At 47.0% G+C, this 14480-nt stretch overlaps 2 protein-coding genes across 14 annotated transcripts in view; one reads left to right on the forward strand and one right to left on the reverse strand.

Moving 5' to 3' along the window:
- The window catches only part of GLYR1 (glyoxylate reductase 1 homolog), a 44394-nt gene extending 32555 nt beyond the window's left edge, over positions 1-11839 (reverse strand). For 5 of the 7 annotated variants that reach the window (XR_004262569.1, XR_004262570.1, XM_032258040.1 and 2 more), the window contains exons 1-3: positions 11685-11839; positions 10602-10638; positions 9517-9596 (exon numbers count right to left, since the gene is read on the reverse strand). Coding sequence is in view for 5 of the 7 variants with exons in the window: in XM_032258040.1 (XP_032113931.1) it covers positions 9517-9596; positions 10602-10638; positions 11685-11827 (260 nt within the window). In the remaining 2 variants the exon portion in view is untranslated. The remainder of the gene's footprint in view (positions 1-9516; positions 9597-10601; positions 10639-11684) is intronic. The other 2 variants (XM_032258043.1, XM_032258041.1) reach the window with 1 other exon arrangement.
- Positions 11840-11937: 98 nt separating this feature from the next.
- UBN1 (ubinuclein 1) overlaps positions 11938-14480 on the forward strand; it is a 35241-nt gene continuing 32698 nt past the window's right edge. For 3 of the 7 annotated variants that reach the window (XR_004262568.1, XM_032258037.1, XM_032258031.1), the window contains exon 1: positions 12537-12670. The gene's annotated coding sequence lies outside the window, so the exon portion shown is untranslated. Of the gene's footprint in view, positions 12964-14480 lie in introns of all 7 variants that reach the window. The other 4 variants (XM_032258038.1, XM_032258032.1, XM_032258035.1 and 1 more) reach the window with 3 other exon arrangements.

Here is a 14480-nt window from a genome sequence, read left to right on the forward strand (position 1 = left end):
TGGAGCCCCTTGAGATGGGACAACAGGCTCCAAGACTCCTAATCCCACCCATGCCCTCATCCTCCTACCTCCATCCCTGCCTCCCACTCCCCAGCCTCACAACAACCCCTGATTCTGAGGGAATGGGAAGGTAAAGATGTCTGTGAAGGAAGTGCCAAGGCATCAATCCCATTTTTTGTTGAAGCATTTTAAAAGGTTTACTAATTTCTGCTGTAAGGAAACGTACGTCAAAATTCCACTCACTTTAAAGCATTTGAGATACTGAAATTTTGTTTATAACCATCTCCGAAACATTAAAATGGCTAAATGAACTGCCAGTATGAATAAGAGGGTAAATGCAAGAAATGTTCATCTATTTAAGGCATCAGCTTTTGCTGGAGAAGCATCCTGTTACATCAGAAAACAGTCATAAAGACCAGCTTGGCCAGGCATGGTGGCTCACACCTGTAATCCAAGCACTTTGGGGGAGGCCTAGGCAGGCGGATCACCTAAGGTCAGGAGTTTGAGATCAGCCTGGCCAATATGGTGAAACCTCATCTCTACTAAAAATATAAAAATTAGCTAGGTGCAGTGGCATGCACCCATAATCCCAGCTACTCAGGAGAATCGCCAGAACCTAGGAGGCGGAGGCTGCAGTGAGCCGAGACTGCACCAGTGCACTCCAGCCTGGGCAAAAGAGCAAGACTCCATCTCAAAAACAACAACAAAACCCAGCTTAGGTGGATTACCTCTTGTAAGCAAACCAAACTTTAAATTACTTTTGTTATCTGAATATAATTTTTTCTCTAAAAATTATAGTTCTCTTATCATCACTGGGTAAAGGATGCCTTCCCAGATGTTCAGGAGGATGTACTGCTCACCAGTGAGTTACAAGGTGCTACAATGCTCCGCTGTGTAAGGCTTTAGTGTTTGTTTTGTTGTTGTTGCTACTGTTGGTTTTTAAAGTTTCTTTCCTTGATATAAGCTATAACTTGTGATTTTCCCAATATCCTCCCAAGCTTTAGATGGAGCGGTATCTTTCAGCCCAACTGGCTGTGGGCTAGAAAGTCACAAAAATCAAGCTTACTCAAGTTATGTCTAACGTAGGAGGCTTTGCTTTGATCTGCAATGGAATGAACGACACATTGTAGTAGTAAATGCCTGAAAACAAGCAAGATACTCCAGAGAAGGAAATGGAAGTCCCATAACATATCTGGCTATGTGGAAATGAGCAAGATGAAAAGCAATGCATGTTATGTGCTACCACTTGTGCAAAGACAAGAAAAAAGGGCTGACTCTGCACTGATATCTCTGGAGGGACACACCAGCAGAAACTGGTCTAACCAGGTGGCTGTGGGATGGGGATTAATGCCACTGTTACGATGTTTACAGCTTTTTTTGAATGGTGAACACATATTATCTTGAAAAAACACCAAATCAATACTAAAGGGCTCTGTAATAGAACACAGGCTATTCTGACTGCCCAGAGGGTTTCCCCCATGACTTCCTGAGGTTTGCTTTGGTGGGTCGCTCCTGCCTGGCAGCCGGCATAACTGTACCTGTAACACAGCCAATTTACCCTGGTGGCCTGATACACTTTCTATAAAAACTCTCTTCATCTATAAATACAAAACCGCTGATAAGCCACTCTCAGATTACTCCAATCCAAATGAATGAAAATCTGGTATTTACAGTAATTTCCACGCTTCTGATTTGCTTTCCTCTTAAATGAAAATCATACATGTAGGGTCGGGTGTTGCAGCTCACGCCTGTAATCCCAGCACTTTGGGAGGCTGAGGCAGGTAGATTACTTGAGGCCAGGAGTTCGAGACCAGCCTGGTCAACATTGCGAAACCCTATCTCTGCCAAAAAAACAAAAAAATTAGCCGGGTATGGTAGCACACGTCTGTAATCCCAGCTACTCGGGAGGCTGAGGCAGGAACTGCTAGAACTCAGGAGGTAGAGGTTACAGTGAGTGGAAATAGTGCCACTGCACTCCAGCATGGGTGACAGAGCAAGGCTTGATCTAAAAAAAAGAAAAAGAAAGGAAAATTATACATCTACAAACTGTGTATTAACATTATCAGCCTATGACCAATCTCGAACCCTCTCATGTGTGTTTCAGCCTTTGCACAGACATAGTGACCTGCGCTGAAGCCTTAAAGGTAGGAGAAAGAGAAAAGAGGAATGGTGAGGAGAGGATGGATGAGAAAGAACACACACAGACACACATACACACAGACACACACACACACACACACATAGAGTCTAAAGGTGAGAATAATCCCAGCTCTTTGGGAGGCTGAGGAGAGCGGATCACGAGGTCAGGAGTTCAAGACCATTTTCGGCAACATGGTGAAAGCCCGTCTCTACTAAAAATATAAAAATTAGCTGGGCATGGTGGTGCATACTTGTAGTCCCAACTACTCGGGAGGCTGAGGCAGGAGAATCACTTGAACCTTGGAGGCGAAGGTTGCAGTGAGCTGAGATTGTGCCACTGCACTCCAGCCTGGCGACAGCGGAAGACTCCGTCTCAAAAATAAAATAAAATAAAATAAAATAAAATAAAATAAAATAAAAGGTGAGAACAAAGACGGGGCCAGAAGGTGTGGGTTTGCTTTTCCATTTGGATTTGGTGAATACTTAGTAAAAAATTTCTATGCGTGCCTTTTAAAAAAATCCATCAAAATGGGCTGAAGATTACTGAGGTGCTACAGGTACAACTCTTAGGTTCTTCAGAAATAAAGGCACCAGAAAAAAACCCACACAAATCAGGTGCCAGGTAAAAGGAAAAAGGGATGCTTCCAAGCTGCCATGCTTCTAATTATTAACTACAAATCCTTCTAAAACAGCTGCTTTTAGTCCTGACTCATACACCTCACATCTAGTCAGACCTGTCTACCTTAGACGTAGCTTGATGGAAAAAGTAGCCCTGGCCTCTCAGTTTCCTCATCTGTTAAAAAATAAGAACCAGAAAAATAACCCTGCGTACCTCCTGACAGGACTGCCACGAGGACTGGAGGTGAGACTGCTATGGAAAACCGAAGGTAGCCACTTGCAGCCTCTCCACTGTTTGTCTACAATCTGCTGAACTGGTTGCTTTCTGGTGGCTTCCAAACACCTGTAATTCAAATGAACACTCCCTCTGCTCCACTACCCACAGCCACTGATGAAACATTTTATTTTTATTTTTTATTGAGACAAAGTGTGGTTCTGTTGCCCAGGCTGGAATGCAATGGTGCGATCTCAGTTCACTGTAACCTCCACCTCCTAGGTTCACGTGATTCTCCTGCCTGAGCCTCCCAAGTAGCTGGGATTAAAGGCACACATCACCACACCCGGCTAACCTTTTGTATTTTTAGTAGAGATGGGGTTTCATTATGTTGGCCAGGGTGGTCTTGAACTTCTGACCTCGTGATCTACCTGCCTCGGCCTCCCAAAGCGCTGGGATTACAAGTGTGAGCCACCACGCTCAGCCTACTTTTTGTTTTTTTAAAGACAGGGTCCTGCTCTGTCACCCAGGCTGGAATGCAGTGGCTCAATCATAGTTCAGTGTAGCCCTGACTGCCCAGGCTCAAGTCATCCTTCTGCTTCAGTCCCCCAAGTAGCTGAGGCCACAGGTACATGCTACTACAGCTAGCTATTTAAGTTTTTTTGGAGAGATGGATCTTGCTGCGTTGCCCAGGCTGGCCTTGAACTCTTAGGCTCCAGCAATGCTTCTGCCTCTGCCTCTTGAAGTGTTGGCATTACAAGTGTAAGCCATCGCACCTGGCCGCAATCAAACTTTTAAACCATTAGCTCTGTCTCTTCTCTGATGGGTGGTCACCACTAATCAGACCTGTCCAAGACGGACCCTCCTGCACTTGACAACTAATCTTTGGTTGTGGTCACCAGGTGGAGCCGGCAGGTTTATGTCGAAGTTATATCCCCTTTGTGTTTCCATGAAAATAGAAAAATTCCATGGGCAGTTTTGCCTTAGCCAACCGGCTCAGGGAGTTGAAAACATACTATTAAGTCCTTCTCTCATTGAGACACAAGATTAGGAAGGTCTGGCCCTCTCCTAATGGTGGGATGTCAACACAATTTGTTAGATCTTGTGGCAGAGAAAGGGAGAGAGAAAAACCAGGTTTCTAAAAGACTGGAATCATCGACTATCTTATCATAGGAGCTGTTTTTTTTTTTTTTTTTTTGGGACTGAGTTTTGCGCTTGTTACCCAGGCTGGAGTGCAATGGCGTGATCTCAGCTCACCGCAACCTCTGCCTCCTGGGTTCAGGCAATTCTCCTGCCTCAGCCTCCTGAGTAGCTGGGATTACAGGCATGCGCCACCATGTCCAGCTAATTTTTTGTAGTTTTAGTAGAGACGGGGTTTCACCGTGTTGACCAGGACGGTCTCGATGTCTTGACCTCGTGATCCACCCGCCTCGGCCTCCCAAAGTGCTAGGATTACAGGCGTCAGCGACTGCGCCCAGCCGGGAGCTGTTGTTTTTAATAAAAGACCTTGCAAATAAAAAACTGTAACTTCACATATCTTTTCCCTAAGTAGCATGCCAGTTTTGAAATTGAACATCTCTGACCAAATCCGGTATTCCTCAGGAACACAGGACATTTCACTGGCTCAGACCCTATCCACCTCGGCCAGAGTCAGTAACCAATGGTGCCCCCATCCAGGATGTGCCGGGACCACATACCCCCATCCCTGACGTCACATGTCAAAGGTGAGGCGCAGTCCAGCTTCTCCAGGAACCACTTATGGTTTTGTCTTTACAAATTAGTTCTCATCCCTAAAAAATCCCCTTGTAATACCTGTCCACACCACCTCTTAAACACCCATTTCATCCAGTGCTCCTCACGCAGGTCCTAAACACAGTCGCATGACAATCCACTCACAGTGCCCGTCACAAAGGTCCTCCAGGCCATACTGTTCCTTACATCCTGATCCTGTGCTTCCTTCAATCTTTGCTTCTCCACATTGCGGAGTCCTGCTTTTTAGTCTCAGTTCCCTTTTCTGCATCTTGGCCAGTTCTAACAGATCACTTTGGAAACGTGATCTGAAGTGCACATAGTATTCCTGGGGAGGCACAGTACAGTTTCACATAAAGGTGGAATAAGGCGTGGTTTTGAATTCAAAGCCTTTTTGGTAAAAAGAGCATACCTGGCTGACATCCTTTAGGAATTTGTAACTCTCATATTTCTTTTTTTTTTTTTTGAGACAGAGTTTCGCTCTTGTTGCCCAGGCTGGAGTGCAATGGCACGATCTCGGCTCACCGCAACCTCCGCCTCCTGGGTTCAGGCAATTCTCCTGCCTCAGCTTCCTGAGTAGCTGGGATTACAGGCACGCGCCACCATGCCCAGCTGATTTTTTTTTGTATTTTTAGTAGAGACGGGGTTTCACCATGTTGACCAGGATGGTCTCGATCTCTTGACCTCATGATCCACCCGCCTCGGCCTCCCAAAGTGCTGGGATTACAGATGTGAGCCACCGCGCCCGGCCCAACTCTCATATTTCTTTACACACACACACACACACACACACACACTCCCCCCACTCTCTCATAGGGGGAGTCTCTTTCTCTCAGTTTTCCATACTCTGCAACTCTCATATTTCTTTTCTCTCTCCCTCCCCCCGCCACTTGTTCTCTCCCAGCAGATTTATTTTCCTGGCTCAATATCTCCTAACACCTGCTATATGCCAAGCCACACTACACAAGTTATACTACTTTTCCTTCCTATGAGGTAGAGGGTATCTATTATCCCCTTATGTGGAGGACACAGAGGCTTAGAAAGGTGAATAGCTTGCCCAGATCATGGAGCAGGGTGAAACCAGTACCTGAATGCACATTAGGCAGGTAACCAATCCAGAACTCTTTCCCCAAAGTAATCTGCTGCCACGAGCTAATATGGAGATCTTGCCTTAATAGAAAAACACTAAATAAAATCTGCCCCAGCACTGGTCACTAAGGAAGTGTTCATCCTTTAGAGAAGTCCTGTACATCCTTACCCTTCATTTCCTTTTGCTAAGTTAACTGCCTACCCCCAAAAAGATCACACATTACTACCACAGTGACTTTATTTTTATATAGTCTTTAAAAATGTGGAACTCTATCAAGGGAGTTTACAAGGTTAAAAATACTGCATTTAGCAGTTGCCTTATATCCCACTTGTTTATAACCCTCCAAAGAACTTGAGTCGGTTAGAAATGGTATCACCACCACTACCACCATTAGGATATTTTTGTTTGCAGCAAGCACATCACCACTGGTTTCACCTATTTGCCTGGTTAAGCTCTGAAATTCACTCAACTCCAGTTTTCTGTGTCCTATTTCTAGCACTTGTTATAAACAAGGATCAGTTTATTCATCTAGCCTTTTTTTTTTTTTTTGGGATGGAGTCTCGCTCTGTAGCCCAGACTGGAGTGCAGTGGCATGATCTCGGCTCACTGAAACCTCCACCTCCCAGATCCTGGTTCAAGCAATTCTCCTGCCTCAGCGTCCGAAGTAGCTGGGGTTACATGCACCAGCCATCCTGCTCAGCTAATTTTTTTTTATATTCTTTAGTAGAGACAGGGTTTCACCATGTTGGCCAGTCTGGAATTAAACCCCTGACCTCAGGATCTGCCCGCCTCAGCCTCTCAAAATGCTTGGATTACAGGCGTAAGCCACCATGCCCAGCTTATTCATCTAGTCTTTTAGCATTAAAAAAAAAAATTATTAAAAAAAAAATTACTGGGGCTTGGCGCCATGGCTCACACTGGTAATCCTAATACTTTGGGAGACTGAGGCTAGAGCATCGCTTCAGCCCAGAAGTTTGAGGCCAACCTGGGAAACATGGCAAGAACCTGTCTCTACAGGAAAAAAAAAAAAAAAAAAAAAAAAAAAAAAAAAGTAAAAAATTTAGCAGGGCATGGTGGCATACACCTGTGGCACCTGCAAAGTCAAGGATGCAGTGAGCCATGTCCATGCTACTCCAGTCCTGTCTCAAAAAAAAATTTATCATAAGGAAACAATGGCTTTCAGGCTCCCTATGACGAGACTGAGTTCCCATTTTTGTTTCAGACTTGTGTAACTATTCATTCAGCTAATGAAGTTTGGGCCAACCATATTGGTTGTTATTCCTAAGCACGTTACCCCAGACAGGGAGCCTCTCCCTTTCCACAACACCCAGCTCAATGCCAATTGCTCATAGTATCCCCGCTGCCTGAAATACCCGTATAGTCCCCGCCCATCTAGATTCTATTTATCTTTCAGAGCTGATTCCAATCCCATCTCTTCTGTCAGTCTTCTTGGATTTCATGGCTCTCTATTGATCTCTCCCTCTTCTAGAATTTTATTTTTGAGACAGGGTAGAGTTCTGTCATCCAGGCTGGAGTGTAATGGCGTGATCACGGCTCACTACAGTTTTGACCTCCTGGGCCCAAGCAATCCTCCTGCCTTAGCCTTCTGCATACCTGGGACTACGATTGCATATTACCACACCTGGCTATTTAAAAAAAAAAAAAAAATTTTTTTACGTAGAGACAAGGTCTTGCAATGTTGCCTAGACTGGTCTTGAGCTCCTGGGCTCAAGCAATCCTCTTGTCTTGGCCTCCCAAAATGCTAGGATTACAGAATTAGAATTAATTATTACCTGCTATAATTAATTCTGCATATAATCTTTTATTTTTGAGATGGAGTCTTGCTCTGTTGCCCAGGCTATAGTGCAGTGGTGCAATTTCGGCTCACTGCAACCTCTGCCTCCCAGGTTGAAGCGATTCTCCTGTCTTAGCCTCCTGAGTAGCTGGGATTATAGGTGTGTACCACAATGCCCGACTAATTTTTGTATTTTTAGCAGAGACAGCATTTCACCATGTTGGCCAGGCTGCTCTCAAACTCCTGGCCTCAAGTGATCCGTCCACCTCGGCTTCCCAAAGTGCTGGAGTTACAGGCGTGAGCCACCCTGCCCAGCCATCACTCTGCACATAATCTTTTCTGAAATGTTTACAACTTGGCACTTAACTGAGCATCTGGAAGGTGGGAACCATAACACTTGCTTTCCTACAAGTTCCCTCAGCGTCAAGCAATTCAGAGTGTGGACACACAACACTTGAGGACAATTTTTCTTTTTTTTTGAGAGTCTCAGTCTGTCACCCATGCTACAGTGCAGTGTCTCAATCAATCTCTGCCTCCCAGTTTCAAGTGATTCTCAAGCCTCAGCCTCCCAAATAGCTGGGATTACAGCTGTGCGTCACCACTCCTGGCTAATTTTTGTATTTTTCGTAGAGAAAGAGTTTTGCCATGTTGGCAACTGGTCTCCAACTCCTGACCTCCGCCCACCTTGGCCTCCCAAAGTACTGTGATTACAGGCCTGAGGTACCATGCCCAGCCAAATCTTCTTTTTTAAATCCCTGGAATTATAAGAACATTCCCTCTTCCAGAAGCTCTGCCTCCACAGCTCCAAGCCAATGATCTCCTTGAAATATTGCCACCACAGGCTACTACGCTGGCTTGTGATAGAGAACTGGGGGCTGGGTATATCTGTAAACATGAAACCAGGAAGAGCACTCTGACATAAAAACTCCTGGATGAGTGAAGAATACTGTTTATATCATTTTCTACGAAGAAATACTTTAACCAACAGAATTAGATTTACCAGAGAAGTCACAGACTTTTTTTTTTCAAATCTAAGCCCGTATTTTCCTATAATAATAATAGTAATAAATAGAAATACAACTACTTAAAGAAATCAAACTGGCTGGGCACGGTGGTTCTTGCCTGTAATCCCAGCACTTTGCGGGCTAAGGGGGTAGATGACTTGAGGTCAGGAGTTTGAGACCAGCCTGGCCAACATTGTGAAACTTCGTCTCTACCAAAAATACAAAAAAATTAGCTGGGGGTGCTGGCATGTGCCTGTAGTCACAGCTACTTGGAAGGGTGAGGGACGAGAATCGGTTGAACCTGAGAGGTGGAGGTTGCAGCGAGCTGAAGTCATGCCACTGCACTCCAGTCTGGGTGACAGAGTGAAACTCCATCTCAAAAAAAAAAAAATCAAACCATCTAGCTAGACTGAGGTAAGAAACTTGATGCAGTGATGAGAAAGCTAAACAAATCAGTAGTAACTCAAATTAATATATGTTCTTCCCCTCACTGTGACATGCTATATGGTCAAAGAGTCTCAGATTAATGGTCTTGGTTTGCTCAACTTTAGGACAGATCTGGTAAAAAGACTTACTATAATAATGTCAAAGCAAATCACTTACTTTTACAAATGAGAACAAGATTGAACAATTTTATTAAGATAAATAAAATTTTAGTTTTCACTGTATACCTCATGCATGAGCCATAATGATAATATAGCATTAAAAGAGAACTGAACATAGCTCTTATAAGACAATTTCTGCAGAAAACTGCACCTTTATTTAGGTATGAAGCCAGGATTTGATGCCAGTCTTATACACTACAAGAAGACTGAACTAAGGATCCTTAGAATATTCTCAAAGCAGCTCAAACTCCAGGTAACACAGAAAGAAAGGCAAAGGGAGACTCCTGGTGACTACTACTCACTGGTCTTCTGTTCCAAAAAATTTCACAAAGAAGCATTTCTTTCCACGAGGTTTCTTCAAGTCCTTCGGTGGATTAACAATCTGGAGAGTAAAAAGGGGGAAAAAGGTTGGCTGGCAACATAACAGCCCACTTTCTAGTGGCTCCACAGTGCTCTGCACAGCTCTACATTGGTAAGAAAAAAGTCAATTAAAAACTTACTTATAAACAAATTTATTCATGTACAAAACAGAACCCAAGGCCAGTACTTGCCTAAATCTCCCATTTTTTGATTGAGATGTGTGGAAACATGCAGATATTTTAGAAGTTCCCAATATCTAACATGTGGCGCAGGGCTTAGTAAACACAATATCCCTTTCACTGCAGTGGCCCTGCTTTACCAGGAGTTAAATCAACAGCATCCCCTGCTCCTTTGCTGCGCCCCCAACATGTGACATTGGTTACCGAAGAAATGCAGAGGATGCTCTTTGAAATACTTCCTGTGCAGGAAGAGTTGAGATAGGAAATAGTGAAAACAAAGGACAACTGAAGCACAGAAAACACCATATTGCAAAGAGACCATCTAAAGACACTTCCTGGGCTCTGAACAAGAATATAAAAACAGAACATTTGGAAAGCAATGATAGATCACCTCATGCAAAATTTGGAATGCCAACTTCTGCAAAGAGGCACTGGAGTAGCACATATGGTAACACAGAAAGAAGATTTAAACTTAGTTGGGACAAAAATACTTTGGCTTTTCACTAACCTACATTTAGACTTCTCTGTCTTCCTGGATAATTTATATTTTCTTCTCCTTTTGTTACATTTAAACATGAAGCTAAATTCAGATTAGAATTATTTCCGGGGTTAAAAAAAAAGAAACTTCATAAACCTCCTCTAAATCAACAAATAGTGATTAGAGCAGATTAAACGATCTGGTGTATACTGTACTGCCTTTTAAAAAAAACTCGGGGGAACAAAATTCTAAGCGCCATCTGAATTGGCCCCGTTTAACTTAATGCTAGAAATGTAGAGGAATGAATCTTATATTCTCCACCTCCTCATACCCATCTTCAGTTATCTTCCTTTAGGAGCAAGACACTCACCTTTCCTGGCCAAGGAGGATACCGGCCGAGTTTCCCCCTAGAGAAAACACACAGAGTCAGCACTTGCCCTGGAAAAGCCAGTCCAGCTCCTTCAACCCACTCAATACGCTATTTATTTTCCTAAATCTCTGCTGGCATCCTCAAGTACCGGAACAAAAGCTTGCAAACGAGAGTTTTTAACCTGTCTCTCACATCTTGGCCCAAGACCCTCAGAAGTAAAACGTAAAGTTGTATTCTTATGTGCACAACGTATGTCCATTCTTCTGTTGATAATGAATACAGAACAAAATTGTCAAAAGTCACTTGTCTAGAGCTTCTTAATGACGGGGGTGGGAGGACAGTTTCCTCTGTAAACACAGACTTCCCCTCCCTAAGTCTGGTTTAATTCAACAGGAGACCTGCCTGGCTTTGACAAATGCTAATGGAAGCCTTCCTCTGGGTGGAGAAACAAGCTACGCAGCTCGAGGGAGGCGGCGACAATCAGTCTTGGTTCGGGCGGTTGTCTGGGACACAGAAGCAGACCACGGGAGGCACCCAAGCCGGCACTGGTCACTGCCAAGCCATCAGTTGGAAAGGAGAAGTCCCCCCGCCGTTTCTTCGCGGGGCAACAAAAGCAGTCCGGTTTAAGACACCCCCGGCTGCGCTGCCCGCACAGGTCGGCTGCATCGCAACCAGGGCTTTGACTGACTAGCACCGGCGAGATGGACTCGCGGGTCCGGTCCCCGGCGCTTTTGCTTTCTGGGAAGCCGCAGTAAGACCCCGGGGACCCGGCGTCCGGGGAAGCCTCGCGGCACCAGCGGCTCTCTTCACCATGACAGCCGATATCTGGGCCCCGAGTGCAGCCCCCTCCCGGGCGGCCTCGGAGATCAGAGCCGGTGCCCGCCGTGGCCACTCTCGGCCTCGGTCCCCCGGGGCTGGACTGCCCCTTCCGCCCGGCGCCGCTCGCAAGCGCCGGCACCTTCTCTTCCCCTCTCTCCACGACCTGGAGCGCATAGAAAGGCAGCTCCTAGGCCGGCCGCGAACCCCGCGCACAGGCGGGCAGTTCCCCGGCGCGTCTCGGTTGGCCCGGCCGCCTGGACTCACCACACCAAGTCGCCGAGCCGCAGACTCACAGCCGCCATCTTACCACCCAACCACCGCCGACGCACGGGCCGCCGGGAACAGCAGGTCGCCCCGGCGCCGCCCATTGGAGTGGGCCAGACCACGTGACAGGGGCCGGCTGTCATCGGCCCCGCCGCTGCTCTGACGTCACCGCGCCTGCCGGGGCTCATTGGCCAGCCAAGAGGCACGTGATGCGAGCGCCGCGGTCTCCGCGCGCCGAAGCGCAGAGATTCCCGGCTCCTTCCCCCTCCCTCCGGCTCGTGACAACGAAGCGTCCGCGGTCTGAGGCGGCGGCGGCGACTGTGCGACCGGCTGAGCGCAAGAGGGAGCCGGCCTCGCGGCCCGCCCCGCCCCCGGGCCTTGGAGTCGGCGCCCCTCCCCTCTTGGCGCTTCCGTTACGGCCGTTAGTCCGGCGCGGGCCCCGGGGCCATTCCCGAGCCCGAGGCGCCGGTCGGCCGCGTCTCTGCGCCCGGGAGCTGCCCTGACGGAGCTCGGCGCGGCCTGGAACTCAGCCTCCGCCTAGGTCTGGGCTCCCGTGCCCGGCGGCTCCGCTTGATCGCAGGCCGGGAGGCCCGGGTGTCCGCGCCCGTCCGCTCCCGCCGCCCGGGTTCTTTGGAGCACTCCTCCCGACGGCCGCTTTCGGAGGCGGCGTGTGAGCGCGGGGTCCAGCTTTGCAAGTTCTCCCGGGGCGCCCGGCGACTGTTTCCCCGACCCCCGGGTGTCCCCAGAGTGGCTACGCGGACGTCGAGTTGGCATTTCTCCGCTTCTTCCTGGACCCGCGCGCGGCTCGGCACCCCAAGCTTCTCTGGGCGCCGGGACCCGGCCATGGGCCGAGGCACGGGCCGCCCGCCCGCCGGGAGCCGCGGCTCGGGAGCCGACCGCTAGCTGCGCGACCGCCCGGGGCCCTGGCCGGCATGAGGACCGCCGCGGGAGGACGTCTGCGGCCCGCGTCGGCGTTGGGGACAAAGGTGCGTGTCGTTGTCGGGACCGGGCTCTCCCGTTAGCCTTGCTTTAGTTTTTGCACTTTTGAAAAAGTTGTGACAACAGGAAGACAGATGCCGGGCGTAGTTCGGACACTTTAAAACTGAACCATGAACTGGGAAGTGTTAACTGCAGTTGAGCGCAGCGCGAGCCCAAACTCAGCAGACCAGGTAGAAACAATTATGCAAAAGATCCCAGTCCCAATTACAGACTCCACAGTGTCAAGGATTGACCTAAAGTTGGTGTCGGACTCTTGTTGAGTCACTGCCTGCTGGAAAAGGTAACGGGTCCACACGCACTTCCCCAAGGCATTGTGGTGTTTAGAGGTTTCGGCCGCAAGTCGCTGTTTAGCCTACTGGGTTGTCCAGCAGCTTGATGATTGTTTGGAGATAAGTTCCCCTGAAGTACCATGAAATACGTGCGCAGACTGTCATTTAGTGAGTGTGTGTTTTTAAGACAAAGCGATTTTTGAAGTGTTTAAGATATCAGGGAATAATTTAATAGAAATTTAACATATGTATTTAAGTTTAAAATTGAGTTTGTGAGGAATTGAAGGGTATTTTAATAATTTAATTAAAAACATGAATCTTGGCTGGGCATGGTGGCATAAGCCTGTAACCCCAGCATTTTGGGAGGCCAATGCGTGCGGGCAACCCGAGGTCAGTAGTTCGAGACCAGCCTGGCCAAAACGGTCAAACTCCGTCTCTACTGAAAATACAAAATTAGCCGGGCGTGCTGGCACATGCCTGTAATCCCAGCTACCCTGGAGACTGAGGCAGGAGAATCGCTTGAACCCAGGAGGCGAGATTGCAGTCAGCTGAGATCGCAGCATCACACTTCAGCCTGGACGACAGAGACTCCTTTCCCTCCCCCACCCCAAAATCTTAAATCAACATTGCACCAAAATCTAGAGGTATTCCCCTTAACATCAGAAACATGGTACGTTATCACGATTAGACAGTCAGAATATATTGTGTAATATCCTGAAAGTTCTAGCCAATGCAATAAGACAGGAAACAAAAATTAAGAAATGCAATTGTGGAAAAGGGAAGACAGAATTCTCATTTCTGTGGATGATAGGTCTGCCTGTTTTGAAAAAAAGCCATTAAAATAAGAATTCAGGAAGGGTACTCTTTATAAATTGTAATACGCTGTTAGTTTTTCTGTTTCGTCAATAACCAGTTTGAAAATACAGTGATTAAAAGGATATATTTAAAGTAAGAAAAAATATGATATTCCTGAGAACAACCAAGGGACAGGGAAGGCTAATATTTTCTCAGTAACATCAGCTGAGGCTTTAAAAGGGGGATCTTTTTCTTTTCTTTTTTGAGATGGAGTTTCGCTCTTGTTGCCCAGGCTGGAGTGCAGTAGCAGGATCATGGCTCACTGCAGCCTGGACCTTCCCAGGCTCAGGGCTCAAGCCATCCTCTCAGGTCAGCCTCCTTAGTAGCTGAGAGTCCATGGGTGTGCCACTACACCTGGCTAATGAAAAAAAATTTTTTTTTTTGGAAATGAGGTCTCACCATGCTGCCCAGGCTGGTCTCAAACTCCTAGGCTCCAGCAATTATCCTGCCTTAGCCTGCTAAAGCGCTGGGATTACGGGAAGTGAGCAACTGTACCCAGCCTTGAGACGGATGTTTCTATGTGTAGACTTCTATACTTAATGTTCAACTCATTAGAGTTGAATATTTATTAATAATAATAATTATTATTATTTGAGACAGAGTCTTGCACTGTTACCCAGGGTTGAGTGCAGTGGCACAATCACTGCACACTTCAGCCTTAATCTCCCTGGCT

Source organism: Sapajus apella, unplaced genomic scaffold, assembly GCF_009761245.1.
Source record: "Sapajus apella isolate SASKATOON/1434 unplaced genomic scaffold, GSC_monkey_1.0 scaffold99, whole genome shotgun sequence".
NCBI lineage: Eukaryota > Metazoa > Chordata > Mammalia > Primates > Cebidae > Sapajus > Sapajus apella.